This window comes from Alexandromys fortis, unplaced genomic scaffold (assembly GCF_014885135.2).
Source record: "Alexandromys fortis isolate MF-2015 unplaced genomic scaffold, M_Fortis_MF-2015_v1.1 scaffold_5, whole genome shotgun sequence".
Taxonomy (NCBI): Eukaryota; Metazoa; Chordata; class Mammalia; order Rodentia; family Cricetidae; genus Alexandromys; species Alexandromys fortis.
In genome coordinates this window covers 20,193,836-20,218,490 of record NW_026067924.1, presented here as the reverse complement: position 1 = coordinate 20,218,490, position 24,655 = coordinate 20,193,836, and the positions used below count along the sequence as shown (strand labels likewise).

The 24,655-nt window shown below is 40.8% G+C and overlaps 1 protein-coding gene across 2 annotated transcripts in view; it reads right to left on the bottom strand.

Annotated features, from left to right (window-relative positions):
• Positions 1–21,750, bottom strand: part of Cdk13 (cyclin dependent kinase 13) — a 100,605-nt gene extending 78,855 nt beyond the window's left edge. For both annotated transcript variants that reach the window (XM_050142377.1, XM_050142378.1), the window contains exon 1: positions 20,406–21,750. In XM_050142377.1, the coding sequence (XP_049998334.1) occupies positions 20,406–21,619 (1,214 nt within the window). In that variant the 5' untranslated portion in view covers positions 21,620–21,750. The remainder of the gene's footprint in view (positions 1–20,405) is intronic.
• Between the last annotated feature and the right edge of the window lie 2,905 nt (positions 21,751–24,655).

Genomic DNA, 24,655 nt, shown 5'->3' with positions numbered 1-24,655 from the left:
AGAGGTCCTTAAAAGAGAAATGAGCAAATCCCTTCAAGAAAGCCAAGAAAAAAAAAAAAAAAAAACTTGAAGAAAACAAGACCTTTCAAATCTTGAAAATGCAAAGAGCAGCAATAAAGAAAATTAATACTTTAAAAAAAGAATAAAGACACAAACAAAAAAAAACTATATTTTAATTTTCTTAATAAACACAGGTTCAAAAATTACTGACAAAATACTTGCCATTTGGATTCAATGACCAAAGAATAATATATATCATGACCAGCTTAGTTGTATTTTATGGGTGGAAGATTGTTTCAACGTGCTATTTAATAAGTTTAGGATACCATGTAAATATAGTAATGACAGAAATCACATGCTATTTTAATAGACATAGAAAAGGCTTTTGGAAGTTTTCAGGGTGACTTCAAGATAAAACCCCAAAAGAAATTAGTGATATATCTTAATGAATTAAAGTTTGTATATAATAAACTCACTGGTGTGGGGAAAAAAAAAAGAAAGAAAACACAAATAGGGAATTCTAGAAATGGAAAACTTGATGCAAACAGGAAATACAGAGGCAAGCTTTACCAACAGAATACAAGAGAAAGAAGAAAGAATCTCAGGCACTGACAATAAGATAGTAGAAATGGATACACCAGTCAAAAAGAAAGTTTTTTAATATTTTATTTATTTATTTATTATGCATACAATATTCTGTCTGTATGTATGCCTACAGGCCAGAAGAGGGCGCCAGACCTCATTACAGATGGTTGTGAGCCACCATGTGGTTGCCGGGAATTGAACTCAAGACCTTTGGAAGAGCAGGCAATGCTCTTAAACCACTGAGCCATCTCTCCAGCCCCCAAAAAGAAGGTTATATCTAAAAAATCCCTGACACAAAACATCCAAAAAATTTGAGACACTATGAAAAGACCAAACCTCAGAGTAACAGGACTAGAGAAAGAAGGATTCCAGCTCAAAGGTCTAGAAATATTTTCAACAAAATAATAGAAGAAATATTTCCTGACCTAAAGAAGGAGTTATCTATAAAGGTAGAAGAAGCACATATAACACCCATACATTGGACAGGGGGAAAAAAGCCTCCTTGCTACAAAAATGATCAAAGCACAAAACATACAGAACAAAGAAAGAATATTAAAAGGTGCAAGGAAAAAAGACAAGTAACATATATAGGCAGCCCTATCAGAATCACACTCACTTCTCAATAAAGACCCAGAAGACCCTGGGCTGATATCTTGCAGATTCTAAGAGATTTAGCCAGAAAAAACTGTCAATCACCACAGATGGAGAAAAAAAAAATATTCAATGACAAAGTCAAACTTAAACAGTATCTACCCACAAACACAGTCCCACAGAAGATACTAGAAGGAAAACTCCAACACCAGAAAGTTAGCTACACCTACAGAAAGTCAATAAACAATCTCATAGCAGCAAAACCCAAAGAAGGGAAATAGCCAGAAGGAGAGACACATACACAGACACACACACACACACACAACTACCACCAACACCAAAATAACAGGAATTAGCAATCATTGGTCACTAATATCCCAGTATCAATGGATTCAGTTCGCCAATAAAAAGACATAGGCTAACTAACAGAATGCATATGAAAGCAGGATCTATCATTCTGTTGTACACAAGAAGCACACCTCAATATCAAAGATAAGACAATTACTTCAGAGTAAAGGGCTGGAAAAAGATTTTCCAATCAAATGGACCTAGAAGCAAGCTGGTGTAGTTATCCTATTATCTAACAAAACAGACTTCCAGCCAAAATTAATCAAAAGTGATTAGAGGGCATTTCATATTCAAAGGAAAAATCCACCAAGATGATGTCTCAATTCTGAACACCTATGCCCCAATAAGGGCACCACATTTGTTAAAGAAACATTACTAAGCTTAAATCACACATAAAATCCCACAATTTAATAGTGTAAAACTTAACACCTCACTCTCACCAATGGGCAGCTTATCAGACAGACACTAAACAAAGAAATCATGAAAGACATTATGACTCAAATGGACCTCAGATATCTACAGAACAGTTCACTCAAACACAAAGAATATACCTCTTCTTAGCACCATATGGAACCATCTCCAAAACTGACCATATACTCAGTCACAAAGCAAATCAACAGATTAAAAAAATACTGAAATAACCTCTTGAATCTGATAAGGGAATTCTCCATGGATTGAAGCTGGACTTCAACAACAGAAACAGCAGAGTCTAAACTCATGGAAACTGAACAACTCTCTACTAAGTCACCACTGGGTATAGGAAGAAATAAAGAAGTTAAAGGCTTCCTAGAATTCAATGAAAATGAATGCACAACATAACCAAAGTTACTGGACACAATGACAGTGCTGCTGAGAAAAAATTGAAAGTACTAAATGCCTTCATGAAGAATTTGGAGAGATCTCATATTAGCAACTTAGTAACACACCTGAAAACTCTAGAACAAAAAGACACACCAAGAAGGAGTAGACAATAGGAAATAATCAAACTGAGGGCTGAAATCAATAAAAAGAAACAAAGAGAATACAAAGAGCTGGTTCTTTAAGAAAATCAACAAGATAGACAAGCCCTTACCCAAACTAACTAAAGCAGAGAGAGAATGTCCAAATTAAAAGTATCAAAAACAAAGTGGGAGATATAACAACAGATACAGAGGATATCCAAAGAAACATTAGGTCATATTTCAAAAACCTGTACTCTACACAACTGGAAAGTCTAAAAGAAATGGCTAATTTTCTCCAAAGTTACTATTTACCAAAGTTAACTCAAGATAAAGAGACCTATAACCCCTAAGGAAATACAAGCAGTCACTGAAAGTCTTCCAGTCTGTCAGGTGGTGGCAGTGGTGCATGCCTTTAATCCCAAAGGCAGTGGCAGGTGGATGGATCTCTGTGAGTTTTGAGGCCAGCCTGCTCTACAGAGTGAGTTCCAGGACAGCCAAGGCTACACAGAGAAACCCTATCTTGAAAAACCAAAAAGTCCGAGATCAGATGGTTTTAGCACAGAATTCTACCAAATTTCAATGAGCTAATACTAATACTCCTCAACTTATTCTACAAAATAGAAACAGAAGGAACATTGCCAAATTCATTTTAGGAGGCTTACCATGAACCCAAACCACACAAGGACTCAACAAAGAAAGAATTTACAGACCAATTTCCCTCATGAACAATGATGCAAAAATATTCAATAAGATGTTGCAAACTGAATCCAAAACACATCAAAAAGATCATTCATCATTCCCAGAGATGCAGGAATGGTTCAACATATGAAAATTTGTCACTGTAATCCACCATACATAATGGAAGAAAAAACACACATAATCATCTCATTAGATGCTGAAAAGCCTTTGACAAATCCCAACACTCCTTAATGACAAAAATCTTGAAGAGAACAGGTAGGAAGTCTTACAGCCAGTGGTTACCCACCCACTGGGGCGTGGCCTTTTATACTACTTATGCCGATGTGGAGCCTCTTTTCCGGCTGCAGGATTTGGTTTCTGCTCTCCATTCCAGCAGAGGATTCTAATTCGTGAGTCTACACCTAAATAAATAACTGTCTTATTTTTCTCAATTTTGAGCTAGTGTGGGATTTCTTTTAAGCGTCCTTCATTAAACAGGGATACAAGGGACATACCTAAACATAAGAAAGGCAATTTATAGCAAGCCAATAGTAAACATATTAAATGGATAGAAACCCAAAACAATTCCCCTGAAATCAGGAACACAAGGTTCTCAGTTCTCTTCACATCTAGTCAATGTAGTACTTAAAGTTTTAGCTAGAGCACTAGATAACTAAAGAAGATCAAGGGATACAAACTGGAAAGAAAGAAATCAAAAAATTGCTATTAAAGAAGATATCAGAAGATGAAAAGATTTCCCAAGCACACAGATCAGCAGGATCAACACAGTAAAAGTACTTATTTTACCAAAAGCAATCTACAGATTCAACACAATCCCCATTAAAATTTCAACACAATTCTTTACAGATATTGAAAGAACAATACTTAACTTCATATGGAAAAAAATAGCTATAAACAATCCTGTACAATAAAAGAACTTCTGATTTCAGGCTACTACAGAGTTATAGTAATAAAAAAGCACATGGTATTGGCATATAAACAGACATGTCAATTAATGAAATTGAATTGAAGACCAGGACACAAATTCACATCTATTGACACTTGGTTTTTGATAAAGAAGCCAGAAATATATAATGGAAAAAATAAAACACCTTCAAAAATATGGTGCTGGCCTAACTGGATGGTGGGCGTGTAGAAGAATGCAAGTAGAACCATTATCTATCATCCTACACAAAACTCAAGTCCAAGTGGATCAAAAACCTCAACATAAAACCAGATAGACTGAACTTGATAGAAGAGAAAGTGAGGAATAGCCTTGACTCACTGGCCTAGGAGACAATTTCTGGAACAGAGCACCAGCAGCACAGGCACTATTAATAAATTAACAAATGGGACCCCATGAAGCTGAAAAGCTTCTGTAAGGCAAAGGACACTGTCACTTGAAAACGTGACAGCTTGTAGAAAAGATTTTCACCAATTCTACATATGAGAGAGCTAATATCCAAAATATATAAAGAACTAGATATCAACAAACCAAATAACCCAATTAAAAATGGGGTACAGATCTAAACAAGAAAATTCTCAACAGAGGAATCTCAAATGGCTGAGAAACACTTAAGTAATGTTCAACATCCTTAGCCATCAGGGAAATCCAAATCAAAATGATTGTAAGATTCCATCTTAGACCTGTTAGAATGATGAAAAGCAAAAGCAAAGGCAACAGCTCATGCTGGAGGGGATATGGAGTAAGGAGAACACGCCTCCACTGCTGGTGAGAATGCAAACTTGTATGGCAACTTTGGAAATCAATACAGTGGTTTCTCAGAAAATTGGGAATCAACCTACTTAAAGACATAAGCTATATCACTCATGGGCATATACCCAAAGGATGCTCCTTCATCTTGTCACAAGGACACTTGTTCGACTTTGTTCATAGCTGTGGTAGTTTGAATAGATATGGCCCTGTGGTTGTTTGAATGTACTTAGCCTCCATAAGCTCACAGAAAGAGGCACTATTAGGAGGTGTGGCTTTGTTGGAGTAGATATGGCCTTGATGAAGGAAATGTGTCACTGTGGGGATGGATTTGGGGGTCTAATAAATGCTCAAGTCACAATCAGTGTCTCAGTTCACTTCCTGTTGCCTGCAGATCAAGATATAGGACTCTCAGTTCCTTCTCCAGCACCATGTCTGCCTGCCTAACACCCTATCCTGCCATGATAATAGACTATACCTCTGAACAATAAGCCACCCACCCCAGTTATATATTTTCCTTTATAAGAGTTGTCATAATCATGGTGTCTTTTCAGAGCAACAAACACCATATCTAAGATAGTCCCCCCACAGACTTGTGCTTGAAAGCTTGATCCACAGGGAGCAGCACTATTAGAAGATGTGGCCATGTTTGAGTAAGTGTGGCCTTGCTGTAGGAAGTGTGCCTCTGTGGAGGGGGGAGCACACGCACACGCACACACACACACACACACACGACTGAAAACCAGTCTAACCAAGTGAAGACAGAAGATCCAAATTAATAAAATTAGAGATGAAAAAAGAGAGGTTCCAGCAAACATCAATGAAATCTAGAGAATCATTAGGCAATACACTGCCAACTACAACTAAAAAAGATGTAAAATATAGAAGAAATGAACAAATTCCTAGACACATATGATTTACCAAAATTTAATCAAGAGGATGGTAAAGAGACCTGTAGCCAGGACTGACAACTTGAGTTCAATACCCAGGAGCCACATGGTGGGAGGAAGGTCTGACTCCTGCAAGTACACTAAACCATTTCACCCCAATAATACAATTTTTTCATTAAAAAAAAACCACAAACAGGATAAACAGATTTATAACAAGTAACAAGATTGAAGCAGTAGTGAGGAATCTCCGAAGAAATGCCCAGATGGGCAAATTTACTGTTAACACGTTTAAAGAACAAAGACCAGCATTCCTCAACCTTCTGTAGACAGCAGAGCAGAAGAGGGGAAACACCACCAATTCACTCTATTACTAAAAAAAAAAAAAAAATACTACAGCACAACAAAAGAAAATCACAAACTAATCATGCTGAACACTCAGAAGGCAGAGGCAGGCATATCTCTGTGAGTTCAAGGCCAGCCTGGTCTACAGAGCGAGTTCCAGGGCAGCCAGGGCTACACAGAGAAACTGCATCAAAAAAAAAAAAAAAATTATATACACACACACACACTAACCCTGTTGGTTTTACTCAGATGCAAGGATGGTTCAGCATATATAATTCAATAAGTATGTCACATAAATATTTTCAAAGGCAGAAATTACTTGATCATCTCAATACATGAAGTAAAAAGGCCTTTGACAAAGTTCAATATCCTTTTAAGTCAGGAAAAATATCCCATACTCAGTAACTTCACAAAGAAAATAATAAAATGACTGGGAATTAACCAAGAAAGAAAAACCCCTACAATTAAAACTTTAGAGACATTAAAGAAATTGAAGACAATGCTATTAACAGACAAATGTGACCTCATGAACTTAAAAAGGTTCTGCACAAGAAAAGAACCAGTGTTGGGAGGCAGAGGCAGGCGGATCTCTGTGAGTTCGAGACCAGCCTGGTCTACAGAGCTAGTTCCAGGACAGGCTCCAAAGCCACAGAGAAACCCTGTCTCGAAAAATCAAAAAAAAAAAAAAAAAGAAAAGAAAAGAACCAGTTAATCTAGTGAAAAATAGCCAGCAGAATACAGGAAAATCTTTGCCAAACATACATCTGACAGGGAACTATTATTTAGAATTCATTAAAAAATTCAAAAACTGGGGTAGGGGAGTGGGGGGAGGAGAAAATGTGTGGGAGGAGGGGGAAGAAAATGGGAAACAGGGAGGAGGCAGCAATTTTCCAAAATAAATAAATAAATATTCAAAAACTTACACACAAAATAATTCAATACAGTAAGTGAACAAAAGAACAAGACAGTTCTCAAAAAAGGAAATACAAGGGTTGGAAAGATGACTCAGCAATAGAAAGAAAGAAAAAAAGAAGGGAGGGAGGGAGGGAGGGAGGGAGGGAGTTGCCTTTCCAGAGAACCTAAGCATAGACGCATGCACATTAAAATTAAAAAGAAAAAAGCTTTACCAACAAAGAAAAAAATACAAATATTCAATAAATATATCGGGGTGGGGTTGTATTGGTTTTGTTTGTTTGTTTCTGTTTTCTTTTTCATCCCCACCCCCCAAGACAGGGTTTCACCTTCCTCTGCTTCCTGAGCACTGGGATGAAAGGCATGCACCACCATGCCTAACTCCAACAAATATTTCAAAGTATTAAATGTACTTAGTCAGTGAAATACAAGCAAATTAAAATTACCTCACGATTCCATTTCACCCCAGTCAAAATGGTTACCATCAATAAAGAACAGCAAATATGGAGGAGACTATAACAAAAGAATCATCATGCACTAGCGGTAGAAATATAAACTAGTGCAGTCACTATGGGATAACTTTTTCTTAAACAAAGATACTTGGAATATATAAACAGACTTCATGTCCATAAACGGATACTGGATAAAGAAAATGGAGTACATACATACAAAGAGCCACACCAAAGTATTATGTCAATATGCAGAAAATGGATAAACCTGGAGGTAACTTTCACAGTAAGCAAAACAAACCAGACTATAAAAAGACAAACAGTCATGTTTTCTTTCATATCTAGGTTCAAAAAATGACATGTAAGCAGAAAGGAGAGACTATGTGGAAGAAGAGGCCAACGGGGAGAGGAGAAAGAATGAGAGGAAATGGTGGAAAGAGGGACAAGTATTTCACTTTTCCCTCACACACATAGTTGCATACATATATAAAGTACAAATGCAGAAAAGGGACCATTTATAGGGAAAGGAGGGCCCAACACCACTTAATGGGGGGAGGAGGCAAAAATTTAAGTCAGAATGAGCAAGACTGAGGTACTGCATGGGGATGGACAAAAACCAGCAGGTTGAGTTCAGAAATAAGCTTTCATATATATGACCAGCTGATTTCCAAAGATGTGAAGAAAATTCAATGAAAAATAATCTTTTTAACAAATGGTCCTGATAAGCAGACAGTGAGATGCAAAACAAAATATCTTTTTGTTTGCTTGTTTTTTGAAACAGTGTTTCTGTAGACCACACTGGCCTTGAACTCAAGAGATCTATCCACCTGCCGCTGCCTCCTCTGTTCTGGAATTAAAGGCGTGCACCAGCACCACCCGGCTAAAAGTAGAAGTAGATCTTTTTATGAAACTCATCACACAGAAAAGTTAAATCAAAATGGGTTAAAAGACTAAAACTACAAAACTTTTAGAAGAAAATACAAGACTAAGTCTTTGTAACCATAGGTTCAGCAAGATAAATTCAAAACCACAAAGAAATAAAAGTAACTAAATGCCATTAAAAAAAACTTTAAATATACTTAAGAAAAATACACAAACAACAAAACCAGAAATGTTGGATCAATCTTTTAATCCTAGCACTGAAATAAGACTACTGCCAAGTTTGAGGCAAGCCTGAGCTATACAGTGAGACCTTTCTTTAAAAAAAGAATCAAATAAAAATGACACTATTATAACAAGTGATAAAAATGAGAAAATACTTACCAGTTACATGTCTGAGAGTAACCAATTAGTAAATATAAAAAAGACTAAAGGTAAGAATAATGCCAGGCAGCATGCATGGCACAGGCTTATAAATTCAAATTCAGGAGGCTGAGGCAGAAGAATGAATCTCAGGCTAGCTTGGGGTACCCAGGGAGAGCCAGCCTCAAAAATAAACCAAAATAAAATTCAAATTTTTAAAAAGAGAAGAACTTAAGACATTTCTAAAAGAAGAAAAAATATTCAAATATCTAAGAACATATGAAAATAGGATCAACTTCACAACTCCTCAAAGAAATGTAAATCAATATCACACTGATACCATTATTCAAGTAAGCCAGGGCTATAATCAAACAGACTTTGTACTCTTATGAGTTTGATGTAGAAAAAGTGGAGGTCCCCAATCATTACCAATGTAAAAATGATGCAACTATTTTAAAAAACAGTTTAGTAGTTACTCAAAATATTAAAAATTATATGACCCAACAAATCTTAGGTATACACCTGAAAGGAAAAACACCTTATATAAAAGGTCATAGGCGCATAAATCTTAATAGTGAAAAAGTTAACAATTCAGATATTCATTAACAGTAAAATGCAGTGTTCTCTATAGAGCAGAGTATTATTTGAATATAAAATGGGATAAAGTATTGAAATATTACACAAGACAGATGAATCTTGAAAACCAGCCCAAAAGACCATGTAATATATTATTCCAAATAAATGAAAAATCCAAATTCTGTCTACAGACATAAGACTACTAATGTCACAGGCAGGAGAAGGTAAAATGCAGGGTGGAGGTCAATGCTGATGACCATGGGTTTCTTTCAGGAGTGATTAAAATGCTCTAGACGTTAATAGTAATGGATGTAAAACTCTAAAAATATAATGAAGACTAATAAGCTATAGAATTTAACTGAGTAAATCCATAGCCAAGGAGAGTTGTTCTTTACCTCTTCAGAAAAAGTCTAGAGCTTAAGGAAAACAGAAGTTCAGAAATTCAAGGCCAGCACATGGGCAAAATAGTAAGAAGTTGTCTCAAAATATATGTAAGGAAAATAAAAATATTAAAGAGTAAACTGTGTGAAATGCAGATTACATTTCAACAAGGAAATTATTATAAAAATTAGAAATAACAAAACAAATATCTTGTACTTAGTCTAAAAATGGGTTTCCTTTCAAGTTTCCATAAACATATTTTTAAAAAGACACATATCTTACATTTTACAATCTGCTACGTTTTACAAATTCTTCTCGACTGAGCTTAAGCTTTCTTCCTATTTCACTGAACCATAACCCTAGATATGTTTTTAAAGCTAAAAACAAAAGGCAGTCAGAGTAGCAGTAATAATTTGCATAAAGTTGCACACATAGATTAGATCCTCTGGTCATTTTAGACCTTGTTAATATTAACACATTTAAAGAAACAGAAGTTGGTGTTGAACATGATCACTTGCTGGGTACCTAACTGTCACATACTGTGCTAGATGGACTGATATTTTATTTGTATTTTAATGAATAAAGTCTGCCTGAAGATCAGAGTGCAAAGGAAGTGGTGGCACACACCTTTAAACCCAGGATTAGGGAGACAGTGGAAGACAGATCTCTGTGAATTCAAGGCTACGCTGGACTACACGGATCCAGGTGGTGGTGGCTCACACCTTCATTCCCAGTGTTTGGGAATCACACACCTTTAATCCCAAAACTAGGGAGGTGCAGACAGGAGTGATATGGCTGAGCAGAGAGAGGAATACAAAGGGAAAGAGACAGGAACTCAATGGAGTATGGAGTCTGAGGTTTGGTGGAGACACACAATGCAGTCTAGGCAGTCTGAGGATGGCAGAGGTAAAAGGTCTCTCTAGTAGCTTACTGCCCTGCTTCTCTAATCTTCAGCTTTAACCCCTGGGTTTTTTTATTATTCATGCTATAGATATTAACTTAAAAAAAAAATAACTTCAGGTGTAAAAAAAAATCAAGTGACTGAAGAAAAAAATCAAAGTTAAAAAAATTCACATCAAACTATGAAGGCCAGGTATGGTCAAGTAATACTGACATAGAAATAATACTAACTTAGCATTCCATAGTCAGAAGAGATATTTTTAAAAATAGCCTTCCAATGTACAGATTAGCAAACTGCATTGTAAGAAATCTATTACACTGGTCAGAGGAAAGTCAACATACAAAGCTGGACCTATACAAAGGAATGGAGAGCATCTGAAAAGGTAGATGAATAAATGTGATCCCACATTTTTTAAAATACTGTGTCTATATATAATACAAATATGTCATATGTGTCTAAAAATAAATCTGCTAACAAGAATATGCAAGAAGGAAGGAAATCTAAGTATGCTCGTGTAAATACATGATAAAGATGAACACTGGAACGAAGGAGAAAAATCTTTTTTTTTTTTTTTTTTTTTTTTTTTTTTTTTTTTTTTTTTTTTTTTTTTTTTTTTTTTTTTTTTTTTTTTTTTTTTTTTTTTTTTTTTTTGGTTTTTCGAGACAGGGTTTCTCTGTAGCTTTGGTGCCTGTCCTGGAACTAGCTCTTGTAGACCAGGCTGGCCTCGAACTCCCAGAGATCCGCCTGCCTCTGCCTCCCGAGTGCTGGGATTAAAGGCGTGCGCCACCACCGCCCGGCTGAGAAAATCTTTTTCACTGCAAAATTAGACAACTTTTTTTGACCCCAATTTTATAAATCATTCAAGTTTAAATGCCAAATACCAAGACATTTTCAGAATTTACTTATATCCAGAGTATGTAACAAGTTTAAAGTAATCCATTCCAAAAATATAAAAAAAAATTTAAAAAGCTGTGAAGGTCAAAATAAGCATTGGGGAAAATGTTCAGTATTGTTGTAAGAAAACTGAAAATAAAACTGAAATGGGCTGGTGGGACACAGGAGAAAAGGAAACTATTTTTCACTGTTGGTGCTAATGTAAATTAACAAAGCCATAATGGAAAACAGTATGTTTTATATTTTAGAAATAGAATTGTCACATGATTCAGTAATCTGACTTTTCCATATAAATCCTAAGAACTGAAATCGGTGAACTAAAATTTTATACTCCCATGCTTACTATAGCATGATAGCAAATATAGTGAGTAACGTAGGTATCCATTACCAGATGATCTGATAAAGAAAATGTGGTACATATAAACAGAATGAAATACTACTCCGCCTTATAAAAGAAGAAAATCCAGGCTGAAGAGATGGCTGAGTGGTTAAGAACATGTACTGTTCTTCCTTGGGCAGCCCACCACCACACCTTGAACTCCTTTTGGCTTCCATGTACACTGCACAAACCCACCCACACATAGATACATATGTTACATGGAGAGGTGGCTTGTTTGTCCTGGCCGCCCAGCTAGCTTACACCGGAAATAATCACACAGAAACTGTATTCATTTAAAACACTGCTTGGTCCATTAGTTTCTTATTGGCTAATTCTTACATCTTAATCTAACCCATTTCTATTAATCTGTGTATCACCAAGTGCCAGTGGCTTACCGGAAAAATTCAGCATGTCTGACTCTGGCGGATACATGGCAGCTCTCTGTCTGCCCTTCCTCCCTGCATTCAGTCCTGTCTTCTCAGCCTACCTAAGTTCTGCCCTATCAGGCCCAAAGCAGTTTCTTTATTCATTAACCAATGAAAGCAACACATGAACAGAAGAACCTCCTACACCATACATATTTAAAGGAGTAATGATAATGATGATGCACTTTGGGGAACTGGAGATATGGCACAGTAAGTAGTTAAGAATGTGTGCTGCTCTTATAAAGGACCCTGAAGTCCACCTCCAGCTCCTGCTTGTCACTCCAGCTCCAGAGAATCTGGTATCCTCTTCTGGACTTCCACAGACACAAAGGCACACTCTCATATTTAAATACAGAGAGAGAGAGATCTTAGAAAAATGACGAAATGCTATCATCGAAATAACGTGGATTAACCTAAAAAAGATTAAACTGAAATAAGTTGTACACAGAAAAACAAATGCCCTGACTTCACTGTTATGCAAAATTGAAGAATGGAGTCTAAGTTCTTTTATTCTAACAAACATTTAAGAACTTCCATTTAAGTGGACAATGTGCTAGTGTCTAACAGAGGTTTGGGGAAAAGGACAGACAGGGAAAGTAAAACACTGATCAATAGTGTACAACATTTCAGTTAAGAAAGATTTAGAGATTACACAAAATGATGACTATACAATAGTGTAGTAGATACTCCAAAACTACTTAAGAGGAGATTCCCAGCATGGAATCCCAGAAAGTCAGAAAGTGAGAAAGCACTAAGGAAGATGGAGGATTGGGTGTTTTAGAGCTCATTCACACTGTGTCTCACCAAAAAAAAAAAAAAAAAAAAAAAAAAAAAAAAAAAAAAAAAAAAGCACCCACTAGCTCTGGAAGCACAGAGTGAAAAGAAGGAAAACCAACTCATCCAAGATCCAAGTTGCTCTCTGTCCTCCACAAGCATGCAGTGGAATATGAACATACGCACATACAAAGGTGAACACACGCGCGCACATACAAATAATGAAAATAAATGTAACAACAAAAAAGAATATTCGCCAAAATGTCAAAAGGGAACAAATCATGTATCTAGATTTAGGCAACAGTTGTACCAATGAGTCACATGTCTAACACTAAGGAATCAGATTTAAGAATATTTACAAGGGCTGAAGAGATGGCTCAGTGGTTAAGAACAGTAGCTGTTCTTACAGAAGAATCAAGTTAGGTTCCCAGCACCCACAGAAGCAGCTTATAACTCTGTAACACCAGTTCCAGGGAACCCAATGCTTGTTTCTGCTCCTCAGGCAACAGACATTCATGGATACACATATATACATGCAGGCACAACACATATACACATTAAAAAAATAAATAAATCTTCCACTGGGCAGTGGTGGCACACACCTTTAATCCCAGCGCACTCTGAGGAGGCAAGCTGATCTCTGTGAGTTCAAGGCCAGCCTAGTCTACAAGCTAGTTCAGGACAGTCAGGAATGTTAAGAAGAGAAACTGTGGGGGGGGGGGGGATTCTTCAAGGAACACTGTTGCTTTGCCTCTACAACAGGCATGTCAGCAACAGCAGCAGCAGCAATATAAAATCGCTATTTGCCCAAGAAAGTGGGCTTCCTCTGAGAGCAGTATGGGTTAGCAGGCTAGGGAGGGACCAGTGAGCCTGTCACAGCCAACCTAAGACAGAGACCTCGCGCATTGAGGCAAGGTTCTTTATGACGGCTAAGATGTGAATATGCGCTTCTGCAACCCAAGGCAGGCCTGGTCTATTATACAGAAGAGGGGGAGCTGTTGGGAGCTGCAGACCCCTGGCCCCTTGATTTTCTTTGCCTGCCTCGGACCCTTTTACCTGCTGAGTGAACTGAGAAAAGCACTTGCTTACCTGTACCTGCAGCTGCTCTGAGCACAAGACCCTAAAGGCAGGGGAGTGGGTTCTGATGAAGCTTTCAGCTGAAAGAGCCCGAGAGCGGGGGCGTGGCTATCAGTTAAGGATTCCTCTATAAAGCTTCCCTTGCGCTCAATAAAGGTGGAATTCGTGTATCAAGGATGACCTGTGTCCTAGTGTCTCTGTCTGTCTGTGTGTGCATGTGATTTTAAGTCTCCAGGCCAGTTCCTAGCTCGCATAACCAGTCCTGTGGTGCAGGTGCTATAGGAACATTGGTTTTTACTGAACACTTCGATTTCATGTACTTTTCTGTACTAAGTGGAAAAATTCTACTATGAGCTTCTATTGTCTTTGAAAATGGGTAAAAGAACAGTATCAAAAGAAAGAGGAACTACACTATACAAAGAAACCATCTTGAAAAACCAGAAAGAGAGACATTACTCTCAGATACATGGTAAGCGGCACTGCAGCCTAGTGAAAGTGCCCTACAACTAAAGACAGCAACAGAGTGGGGAAGAAACTAACCCAATTACAACTTTCAGTTCCTTTCAACGACCTTTTCATATAAACTCCCCACTTTTCTAACATTTTATCCTTTAATACACATCTACAGCAATGAGTCTCCCAAATTTAGAGGTTCTAATTCCATCTCTGTAAAGAAGTAATAATTCTGATTCCAGTGTGATACTTTTGCTTCCAAAATCCACTTCAAAACTTATAAATTTCCATATGTAAGATAAAGGTAACCCAAAACAAAACCAAGAATAACCACCACTACCACCAAAAAGGAGAAGAAAAAGTGTTATCAATGGGGAGGGAGGACCTACAAAACAGGGGAAGAGGTTGGGAATGCCTTATATAAAAATATTAAGCCACATTCACTTTCAACTGATTTTTCAGAAATAACTATATTCTAGGGTTTCAAATAAAATGACAATCCGCTCAGAAACTTTCTACCATAACAACTGATTTAAGGTCATCAAGAAAAACAGAAGGTATATCCTGGTCAGTAGAAGATACAGCAAATATAAACAGTAGGTCTGAGTTTATCAACATTAATGAGACCAAGCATTCTATTCATTTTCCAGTAAATTAAGATTTCCCTGTTTCTTTTGAGATGGGAATCTCGCTTAATGTAGCTTGAGCTGGCTTCAAATGCAGAGATCCACCTGCCTCTGCCTCCCAAGTGCAGGAATTAAAGGTGTGAGCCACCACCCATACCAGGTGAGAGTGTTTTTAAAGCTTCATCTTTGAGAAGATAGACAGGTTGGTTGGTTGGTTGGTTGGTTGGTTGGTTGGTTGGTTGGTTGGATGGGAGCAAGACAGACAGAAAGACAACTGTTTAAGTGTGGGCACTTAGGCCATGGGCATGTAAAGGTCAGAGGACAATTTTCCAGAATCAGTTCTCTTCTGAACCAAATTCAAGACCTGTACAGTAAATATTTTTACCCAATAAGGTCTCTCTCTATATATAAATCACAATTACTTCCCCAACTATAAAGACTATGTGAACCAAAATGGCTAGCAAGTTTCAAGGTGTTATCTGTACAAACTGGTTTGCTTTACTGTGTGAAGAGGAAAGGGGTGAGGGGCACTTAAAGAATTAAACCACTACTACCACATAAATTTTGGAAATTTGTCCTGTTAGCTTATTATCTAATAGGAACAAAGAAATGTAGTCAGCCAATTAATTAAGGTAGAATAGCAGAACTTTTAACAGCACTACAGCAAAAACAAAACAGTGCTATAAAGAGCACAAACGAACATCCAGATGAATAAGCAATTAAGATGTTAAGTTCTGAGATAGAGCTCTGAATGCGAGATAAATAAGCAAAGAGGGAAAAAGGATTATCAATGTCTCTTCTACCATTTCAAGCTCAGAGAACAGTTAATAGGAAAATACAGAAAAATACATGTGTCTGAAAAATAAGAGTCCTGGTAGAATGGGGTCATAAATAAAGACATTAAGTCACAATGTATCACAATGTCTATACCCAATTGTACAAAAGAGATAGACACTATTTAACCATATAGCAAGAATAAAGCATGAGCCAGAAAGGGTTCAGGAGACAGTTACAGTAGCTCCTTTAATACTAGTGTTACAGAGGCTGAGGCAGCACTGCCTCAAGTACAGGCCACACTGGGTTAGAGTGAGATCCTGTTTACTCTTAGTAGGAGGGTACTAATAGAAAGTCTAACCCATTAATAATGACAGCCTAAATGAAATGGAAAGGCATAGTGCATTCCTTTAATCCCAGCACTCGGGATGCAGAGACAGGTAGAGCTCAGTGAGTTTGAGGCCAGCCCAGTCTAAAACACAAGTTACAGGACAGTCAGTGGTGTTACACAGAGAAACTGTCAAGAAAAAATTAAAATGAAAATAATAATTAAATTTCTAAAAGAATGGAAAGGCAGATATAAATATTACTGTTGAGAGGAAAGAGACTCAATGACAATGGAACACATGAAAAAATGATCTAAAAACTGACCAGAGAAAAGACAAGATACCAGTTCATCTTCTTAGAATGAAAGGTAGTACTACAACTTTTGGAAACTTTAAACAATTTACCCAAAGATCCATTCTCTTCTGTTTCTACACTTATTCTCTATCTAACATTTCTGGTACTTATTTCTATAATGTACATATCAAACCAGAAGCATTCTATAACAGGAGCTTAAAAGTGTCCTAATTTCCCATTATTCTGAACAGCAGTTGTGAGAACAAAATAACTTAGCCAGGTGTCCCATATAATAGGCTAGTAAACACCAGTGACTTAGCTTGTATCGCTATCTCAAGTCCAGCCACCGGATTCTCAGTCTTGGTATTATTCAGAAACAAAGCCTTCTGCTGAACCCTCACACAATAGAGCACAAAAGGAGACAAAAATCACTCATATACACTTCATCCTACTGATGGTAATTAACCTGATTTCAGTAACAGCAGGTCAAACCTCCCACAGCAAATTAGTCATCAAAAACTAAAAACTACTATCTCTGAGAAATATTTCTGGCCTATCTTGTAAAAACAAACAAAAAAGAAAAAATCATCCAAAGATTTTAAACCTCCCCACTGTTCTTTAAAACCAGATTGAGGCTCGAAGAAACCAGTGGTGGAAGGCTTGCTTAACAAGCCAGACAATCTAGGTTCAATCCAAGGACTATAAAAATAAGTAAGTTAACAAACAAATAAAAACTACAATCAACCTGAAAGTATCATTAAAAAAATTGATTTTGTTTCTTGTGTTTTCAGACATGGTCTCAATGTAGTCCTTGCTAACCTTCACCAACTCCTGTCTCGACATCCTAAGTGCTGACTAAAATGAGGCCAAGCCATAGTCTATCGATAAAATTTCTTAAAAAAAAAAAAAAAAATCCTTAGGGGCTGGGAGTTGGCTCACTGGTTAAAAGCACTTTTTGCTCTTTGCAGAGGGTCCAGGTTCCATTCCCAACAACCAACTGCCTATAACTCCACTGGCAGAGCATCAGACACCCTGTTCTGATCATGTGACCTCAGCAGACACCAGGCCAGCATGTGATACACAAACATACACAGCGAAACTCTCATAAAATACTTTAAGCTTTTTAAATATCTTTTTAAATGGAGGGAGAAATAACCAGTGAAACAAAACTGACTATTAAGTACCCTTAAAAGGTTTGTTTTGTTTTGTTGAATATACCACAATATTAAAGATTTTCAAATCCGCTCAGGGTTTAAATCCAAACTGACCTTGGTGCAAAACACTTAAGTCTTTGAAGCATTTATTTCCTATTCCATCAGTAAATCACTCAAGTTTCCTAATCCATCAGTGGGAACTATCACAAAGACTTGCTTGTGAGGATATTGTTAGGCCATTTCAGTGCATACCACACAGAACACTACACTCAGTTCCTTTCTCTCGCTTTCCTTCTATCAACACACCTCACATTTATTACATGGCTTATCAGGAAGATGGTAGGAATTCACACACCTCAACAATGAAATAAAGAAAAATTCATTAAATAGCGTATGAAGAGAAGTTAAGCTAAGAAAATGATGAAATGCATGAGCAGAGAACTGGAGACACAAATGCAGAGAAAGAACAGGTTGTAAGGTGGAAGCCTCTAGATGATTTCAATACTATTTTGAGTATGGACACATCTACGCTGGTAATTCATTAGTTTGTGGGCTTAGAAAATGTCATATTGATGTGTATTACAGACTAGCACATGGTCTATACTAATAATTTACTCAAATAAAGCAGGTAAGCCAGAAACATAACGGTTTCTATATTCAGTCAACTCTATCATCCCTTCACTTAGCTATTCAACAATTATCAAGTGTACCCAAAGACAGCGGTGAGCATTAAGAATCAATGGTGGGCACGAAAGGCCAGAGGTCACCGTGGAGCTTTCTACCTCCTCCACTCAGAGAGCTAGTCATCTGGTTCCACTACTAGACCTGAAAGTAAATAAAACTTTCTGCACTAAGCTGAACAAGTGAATTCATGTTCCCGAGCAGTAAGTACATTGCTATTTTTCTAAATCTTGTTTTCCAAGTAAAACTAGTCATTAATTCTGGGCCCCAAATTTTAAGCAGAACATTAGAGGAGTAACACAATGCAAAACAAACAACAATAACAAACCTCACCATGCCTCATTAAAAACAAAAAAAAAAAAGGCAAGCTTTTGATGAGAGAAAACTTGGAAACATGACAGCTATCTTCATGTTTTAAAGAACTAGTACCCACATTTATTTTGGACTATTCCAAAGCTTTATATTTGGAAACTATACGATATGCATTTGTTTCAAAAGATTTTTAACAATTCAAACTATTCGCAATTCAACCACTTTAGATTTCTGTAAGGCTGTATACTTTATAAAAGGCAAAATTTCATTTATCCCTTGAAATAATAAAAAGACAAGCATTACATATTATAGTTTAGCAAACTAAGTCTTCAATGGTATTGCTAAGAAACTGAACAAATCATACAAGAAACTGCACAAACAGTGCCTGAATTCAAGTCCAACCCAGACTGCCCAAACATCATAATGTGTTCCTACCTAAATGTATTTATTTACTCAGGCACAATCCACATGGCCTGTTGTCAGAAATGATGGCCAATATTATAGAAAAGTTTCTTCCCAAACCAACCCTTTGGAAATAAAGCTGGTCAAACACACATCATGAAAAGACTTCTATTGAATGGATTTTCTACATGCTAGCTCTGAGGACAGTAACTCTATGACTTCCTTCACTGCTCCACTTCAGTGCCTAAACTAGCACTGGCATATAATCTGTGCTCTTAGGTATTTACTAAGCATGCACAGTGCTAACCAAACAAACTCCACTATATAGTGCACATGTATCACCACTGTGTAACAACAAAACCTCCCTAAAATATCTAGAAACACAAACCTACTGTTAAAATTGCCATTACACATCAAATTGCTATATAAAGTTAAGAAACTTAACCTTGCCAGTTTGCAAAACAAACTGAATTGCAGAAAATAAAAACGATCTGGCAAAGGTAAAATACAAGTAAAAAGTAACATTGTATAAAAAGCACAAGTCAGACTTGCTGTAAGAGTTGTCAGCTGCAAAACTCTTTAAACTGGCATTTCGTGTGTACTTGAACACTGTATGAATACATGCATACAGATCGTACGGTTTAAAGACACTCAGGTGTTCTACTCACAACTTTATAGTTAGTAAAAGATCTGCAAATTTCATAGACACATACACTGCACTGAGAACCAGCAAAACCAGACCTTACAGGTATTCCATCCATTTGGCATTACCAAAAACTAGAATAGAAAAATAACCCCAATCCTAAAGCTAGCTTACAATACCCCAAACCAAAAAGACTAGAAGCCCCAAATATGTTAATATAAGAAGTTACAAAACCTACAAAGTACTTTAAAGCCACTTTTAGTTCACTCTACATAACAGACATCTATCAATATACACATTTGAGACTTACATACAATATTAAGTCCCTGCAATGCAATCCATTAATAAATCACCAACAGAATAACCTTTTCTCCAAAAACATTAAGACAAATTAAGCTACTTTTAGGGTTTATCCAAACTAGAAATGCAGGGAGAGCAGAATGGTTTGAAAAAAATCTGCTAATAGTTAAAGCAACAAGTTTAAAACTTTGAACTCTTAGAAGGGGTCCCTTCGACCCCCACAGGTTCTCACAGCACCCCTGCCCGCTAGAAACCCATCTTCTGGTGATTTCTGGTGGTTAGGGCCTGAAGCACCTAACCCCACTCTCCCTGCCTTTTAGGGTTAGGGAGTAGGACTCACCTGAGCACTGGGCTGTAGGGGCTGCGTGAGCGTCGCCAGCTGCTGCTGCTGTACGGGCTGGGGGACACGTCGCCGCCCCGCTCGTAGGAGCTGTGGCGGCTGTAGCTGGGCGAACGGCGCCGGCTGTAGGGACTCGGAGAGCGCGCCAGCCTCCGGGAATAAGGACTGCTGCCACCTCCCACCGGGCTGGGAGACTTGCGGCTCCGGAGGCTCTGCGAGGCCCTGTGGGACACCGGGCTTTCGTCCCGGCCTCCCAGCGGACTCAGGGACCGCTGCCGCCGCCTGTAGGCCTTGGGCTCGCTCTTGTCCTCCCGGTAGGCCTTGGGCGGCTCCTTGTAGGCCGAGGGCGGCTCCTTGGACGACTTAGTCCGGCTGCGATGGGCCTTGAGGTCCCGGTCCTTGCGACTGCTGCTGCTGCTAGACGTAGCCGAGGCGCTCTTGCGGCGGCCGCCGCTGCTGCTGCTGCTGCCGCTCTTGGCGGCCTCAGTCCGCTCCTCGCCACTGTGTCCGTGGCGGCCGCGGGCCTTGGAGGCTTCGCTGCCGCTGCGCGTCCCGTCCCGCCGCCGGTGCTCGCGGTGGCGCTCCTTGCTGCGGCCACTGCTGCTGCGGCGGTCCCGGCGCGGCCTGCGCTCCGACCCCTCCGCGCGCCGCTGCGTGCCGGAGGAGGAGGCCGGACTCCCGCCGTTGCCCCCCGTTCCCCCGGCAGCCGTCGCCGCCGTTGCCGCGCTGGCGCCCCCCAGCAGCAGCCCCTGCTCGGACTGGGAGCTCACATCCTCGTACTCCACCAGCGGGGTCACACCCCCGCCGCTACTGGCACCGCCACCGCCGTCCTGCTGCGGCTGGGGCAGCGAGAAGACCCGGCGCTTCTCCGCCTCCTGCCCGGCGCGGGGCCCGCGGCGCCGCTTCTGCCGCCCTCCCGGGCGCCTCTTGCCTCTCGCCAGCCGCTTGACCTCCAGAGGGGGGCCCGGGCTGAAGCAGGAGGAGGAGGCCGCGGCGGCGGCGGCTGCGGCGGCGGCCGCGCCGGGGGCAGCCAGGAAGAGCAGAGGCGGCGGGGGCGGCGGCGGTTGCAGGAGCTGCGGCTGCAGGAGCGGCAACAGCAGCGGCGGCTGCTGAGGGGACAGGAATCGCCTCCGCTTGCGGCGCTCCTCCAACTTCTTCTCGGCCCAGCTCAGGCCCCCGCCTCCCCCCAGCGCCGTGTCCGAGCTGCTCGGCATCGCCTAGAGCCCGCCGCAGAGTGCGGCGAGGGTGCGGCCTCCTCCGGGGTCAGACCCTGGCCATGTCCCCCGCCGGGAAGGGGGACGGCAGCGGCGGCGGAGGGGGCAGCGAGCAGCAAAGCCGGCCGGGAGCCGCGCCACGATAATCCGGGTCGGGACGCGCGTCCCCGGGTCCAGTCGCGGTGTGTGCGCAGCGGCCTCCGGGCCTGGCGCGGGAGGATCCTGTCCTCGGCAGCAGAAAAGCCGGCCGCGCCAGGCGGCGGCGGCGGCCTCGGGCTTCGGCGGCGCAACGCGGAAGTGCCACCGCGGGCCGCGCTTCACTCCATCGTCCTGACGTCGGGGGCGAGCGAGCTCGCGGGAGGGCAGTGGGCGCGACCGCAGCACGCCTCCGTCGCCTGCCGCTGCGCGTCCACGTCGTCCTGTGGCGGCGGCGGCGACACCCCGCGGCGCTCGGAAGGGCCTGGGCCTCGCGCCCCGAGGGCACTGCGCGCAGTTTTCGGAGCGGGGGCGCGGCCCGCTGTCCTCCGCCCCTCCACGCGGGCTCCGCGCGCGCCGCTCGCCCCTCCCTTCGCTCCGCGTTCTCCCTGCGGGAAGGCGACGCGACTGGCTGGCGGGGCCTCACCCCGCACCACCCCCTCGCCGCGCTCCTCCGGCCTTTCCCCGAAGCCCGACGCTAGGCCGGCGGCGCGCACGCTCGTCACGTTCAGGAACGCGGACACGGAGTGGTGACGCCGTCGAAGGAGGTGGGAACGTAGGCGCTGCGCGGCGGCGTGCTCGCTCCCGCCGGGACCCTGACTGTCACCGGAAGTGACGTAGACCACCCCGCTTCCGGAAGGGGTGGGACGGAGGAGCGGGGTTAAAGAAAGGAGAGGAGGCGTGGGCTGCACTGTGCTGTCGCTGTGCAGTCGCTGGAGGGGGCACCCGGCGGCGCCAGCCGTGGCGCTCGTCGCTCGCCTGCAGTGAAAGGTCATGTCAGGACCCGGGCGAACCTGCACGTCTATCCTTATCCCAGCCTCGGGATTGGAACGGCTATGAGAGGAGTCGAGACTCCCCGCGGAGGGCCGAGATGACGTTAGCCTGACCAGACTCGCGTACACCCAAGTTCAAGGACCCATCGTAACCTAAAAATAATACTTGGTGATCATGGCTGCGAGCTTCCGCAACACTGAAGTTCCATTTTAAAAACCTTAAGTCAATCTGGAGAATAAGTTGAATGTCAAAGGATTCCTGAAAACCCCAGGGACTCTCTTCTTTGTACTTTTTCCTTTATATCTAAAACCAGTGAGGCTGTCAGTAACATAATGCCCTCACTTCGCATCTCCTTAAGATTGCCCTTCAGCTAGAGGCTAGGCATTCAGGATAATTAGATTAATATCTAAATGGCTTATTAGCTTTTGGTAGGGTTGGAACGAGGCTAAGCAGTCTGCTCAGTGGTTACATATTGTTACTCTTTAACAAATTTATTCAGCTCATCAGCTTGTTCGTAGTTCTTAAACACTTAGTAATTCAATTAAGTTGAGGTCAGTGTATCACAACCGATGGAAGCTCAGACTTCACAGTATACAAAAGATATTTGCTAGAAGGTAAAGGAATAGGTTTGAAATTGAGCTAGAAGATGACAGGCCTGGGTGGATCACCAGTGGGGCGTTGTTTACACAGCGGGAGTGGGTACTGGGAAACTGAGTTTTAAAAGTAGTTGCCTAGCCGGGCGGTGGTGGTGCACGCCTTTAATCCCAAAACTCGGGAGGCAGAGGCAGGCAGATCTCTGTGAGTTCGAGACCAGCCTGGTCTACAAGGGCTCGTTCCAGGACAGGCTCCAAAACCACAGAGAAACCTTGTCTCGGAAAAAGAAAAAAAAAGTATGTTGCCTAAAGCAAATTTCTTCTTGACAGTTTTCTTAACTGGCACTTCTGTAGCTTCTTCATTAAGACCACTTAGAGAATGACTTTCTTCGGAAAATTAGGATCAGCCTGCCCCATCCTGATGCTTTTAAAAGCTAGGTGCGAAAGCGCATGTCTATTCACAAGAGTAGCTGAGAAAGGGCAAGGATGATGGTGAGTGTATGGCCCATCTGGGCGCTACATAATGACCCACCCCATAAAAAGATAACTAAACCTGGAGTAGAACAGAAGAGGCAAAATGAGGTTTGTACAGTAGTTCCTCTAGCATAAACTACTCCACTTGAGGCTTCTATCTTGCCCCTACAAAGAAAAGTTGAACTGTAATAAATGGATAGTACTTAGCCCAGGCTTCAAGCAGAAAACTTAGGAAAATACTTTAGTGGACTTTTTGCCATCCATCAATTTTTTTTTGTCCAGGAATTTTTTTCCTTTTATTAAAATTAGATTTTTGTTTTGTTTTGTTAGTTTGTTTTTCGAGACAGGGTTTCTCTGTAGCTTTGGAACCTGTCCTGGCACTAGCTCTTGTAGACCAGGCTGGCCTAGAACTCACAGAGATCCGCCTGCCTCTGCCTCCCGAGTGCTGGGATTAAAGGCGTGCCACCACTGCTCAGCAATACACACACAAAATAAAATTCGAAACAGTATAGTCTAGCTGGGCAGTGGTGATGTATGCCTTTAATCTCATAACTTGGGAGTCAGAGGCAGACAAATCTCTGAGTTTGAGGCCAACCTGGACTACAAAAGCTAATGCCAGGACAGGTTCCAAAGCTACAGAGAAACCTGTCTTGAACCGCCCCCCTGAAAGAAAGAAACTTAGTACTATCTATTCATGACTATCTTAATCCATTTGGATTTTTATAATGAAACATCTAAGTGTGGGTGGCTTACAAAGAACAGAAAATTACTCCTCAGGTGTGGGCTGCGGAGTCTTATATTTAGGTATCTGCAGCTTAAGTACCTGTTGAGGGACCTCTCCTTGGTTCATAGATGACACTTTCTTAATTGTGTTCTCACGTGATGGAGAAAGCACATGGACTCTCTCAGGCATCCTTTAATTAATAACAAATTAATTAATTGTATTCATGTAACTTTGTCGTTCTGAGGTAGTCACATCCTGATAACTCACCTCCTATGA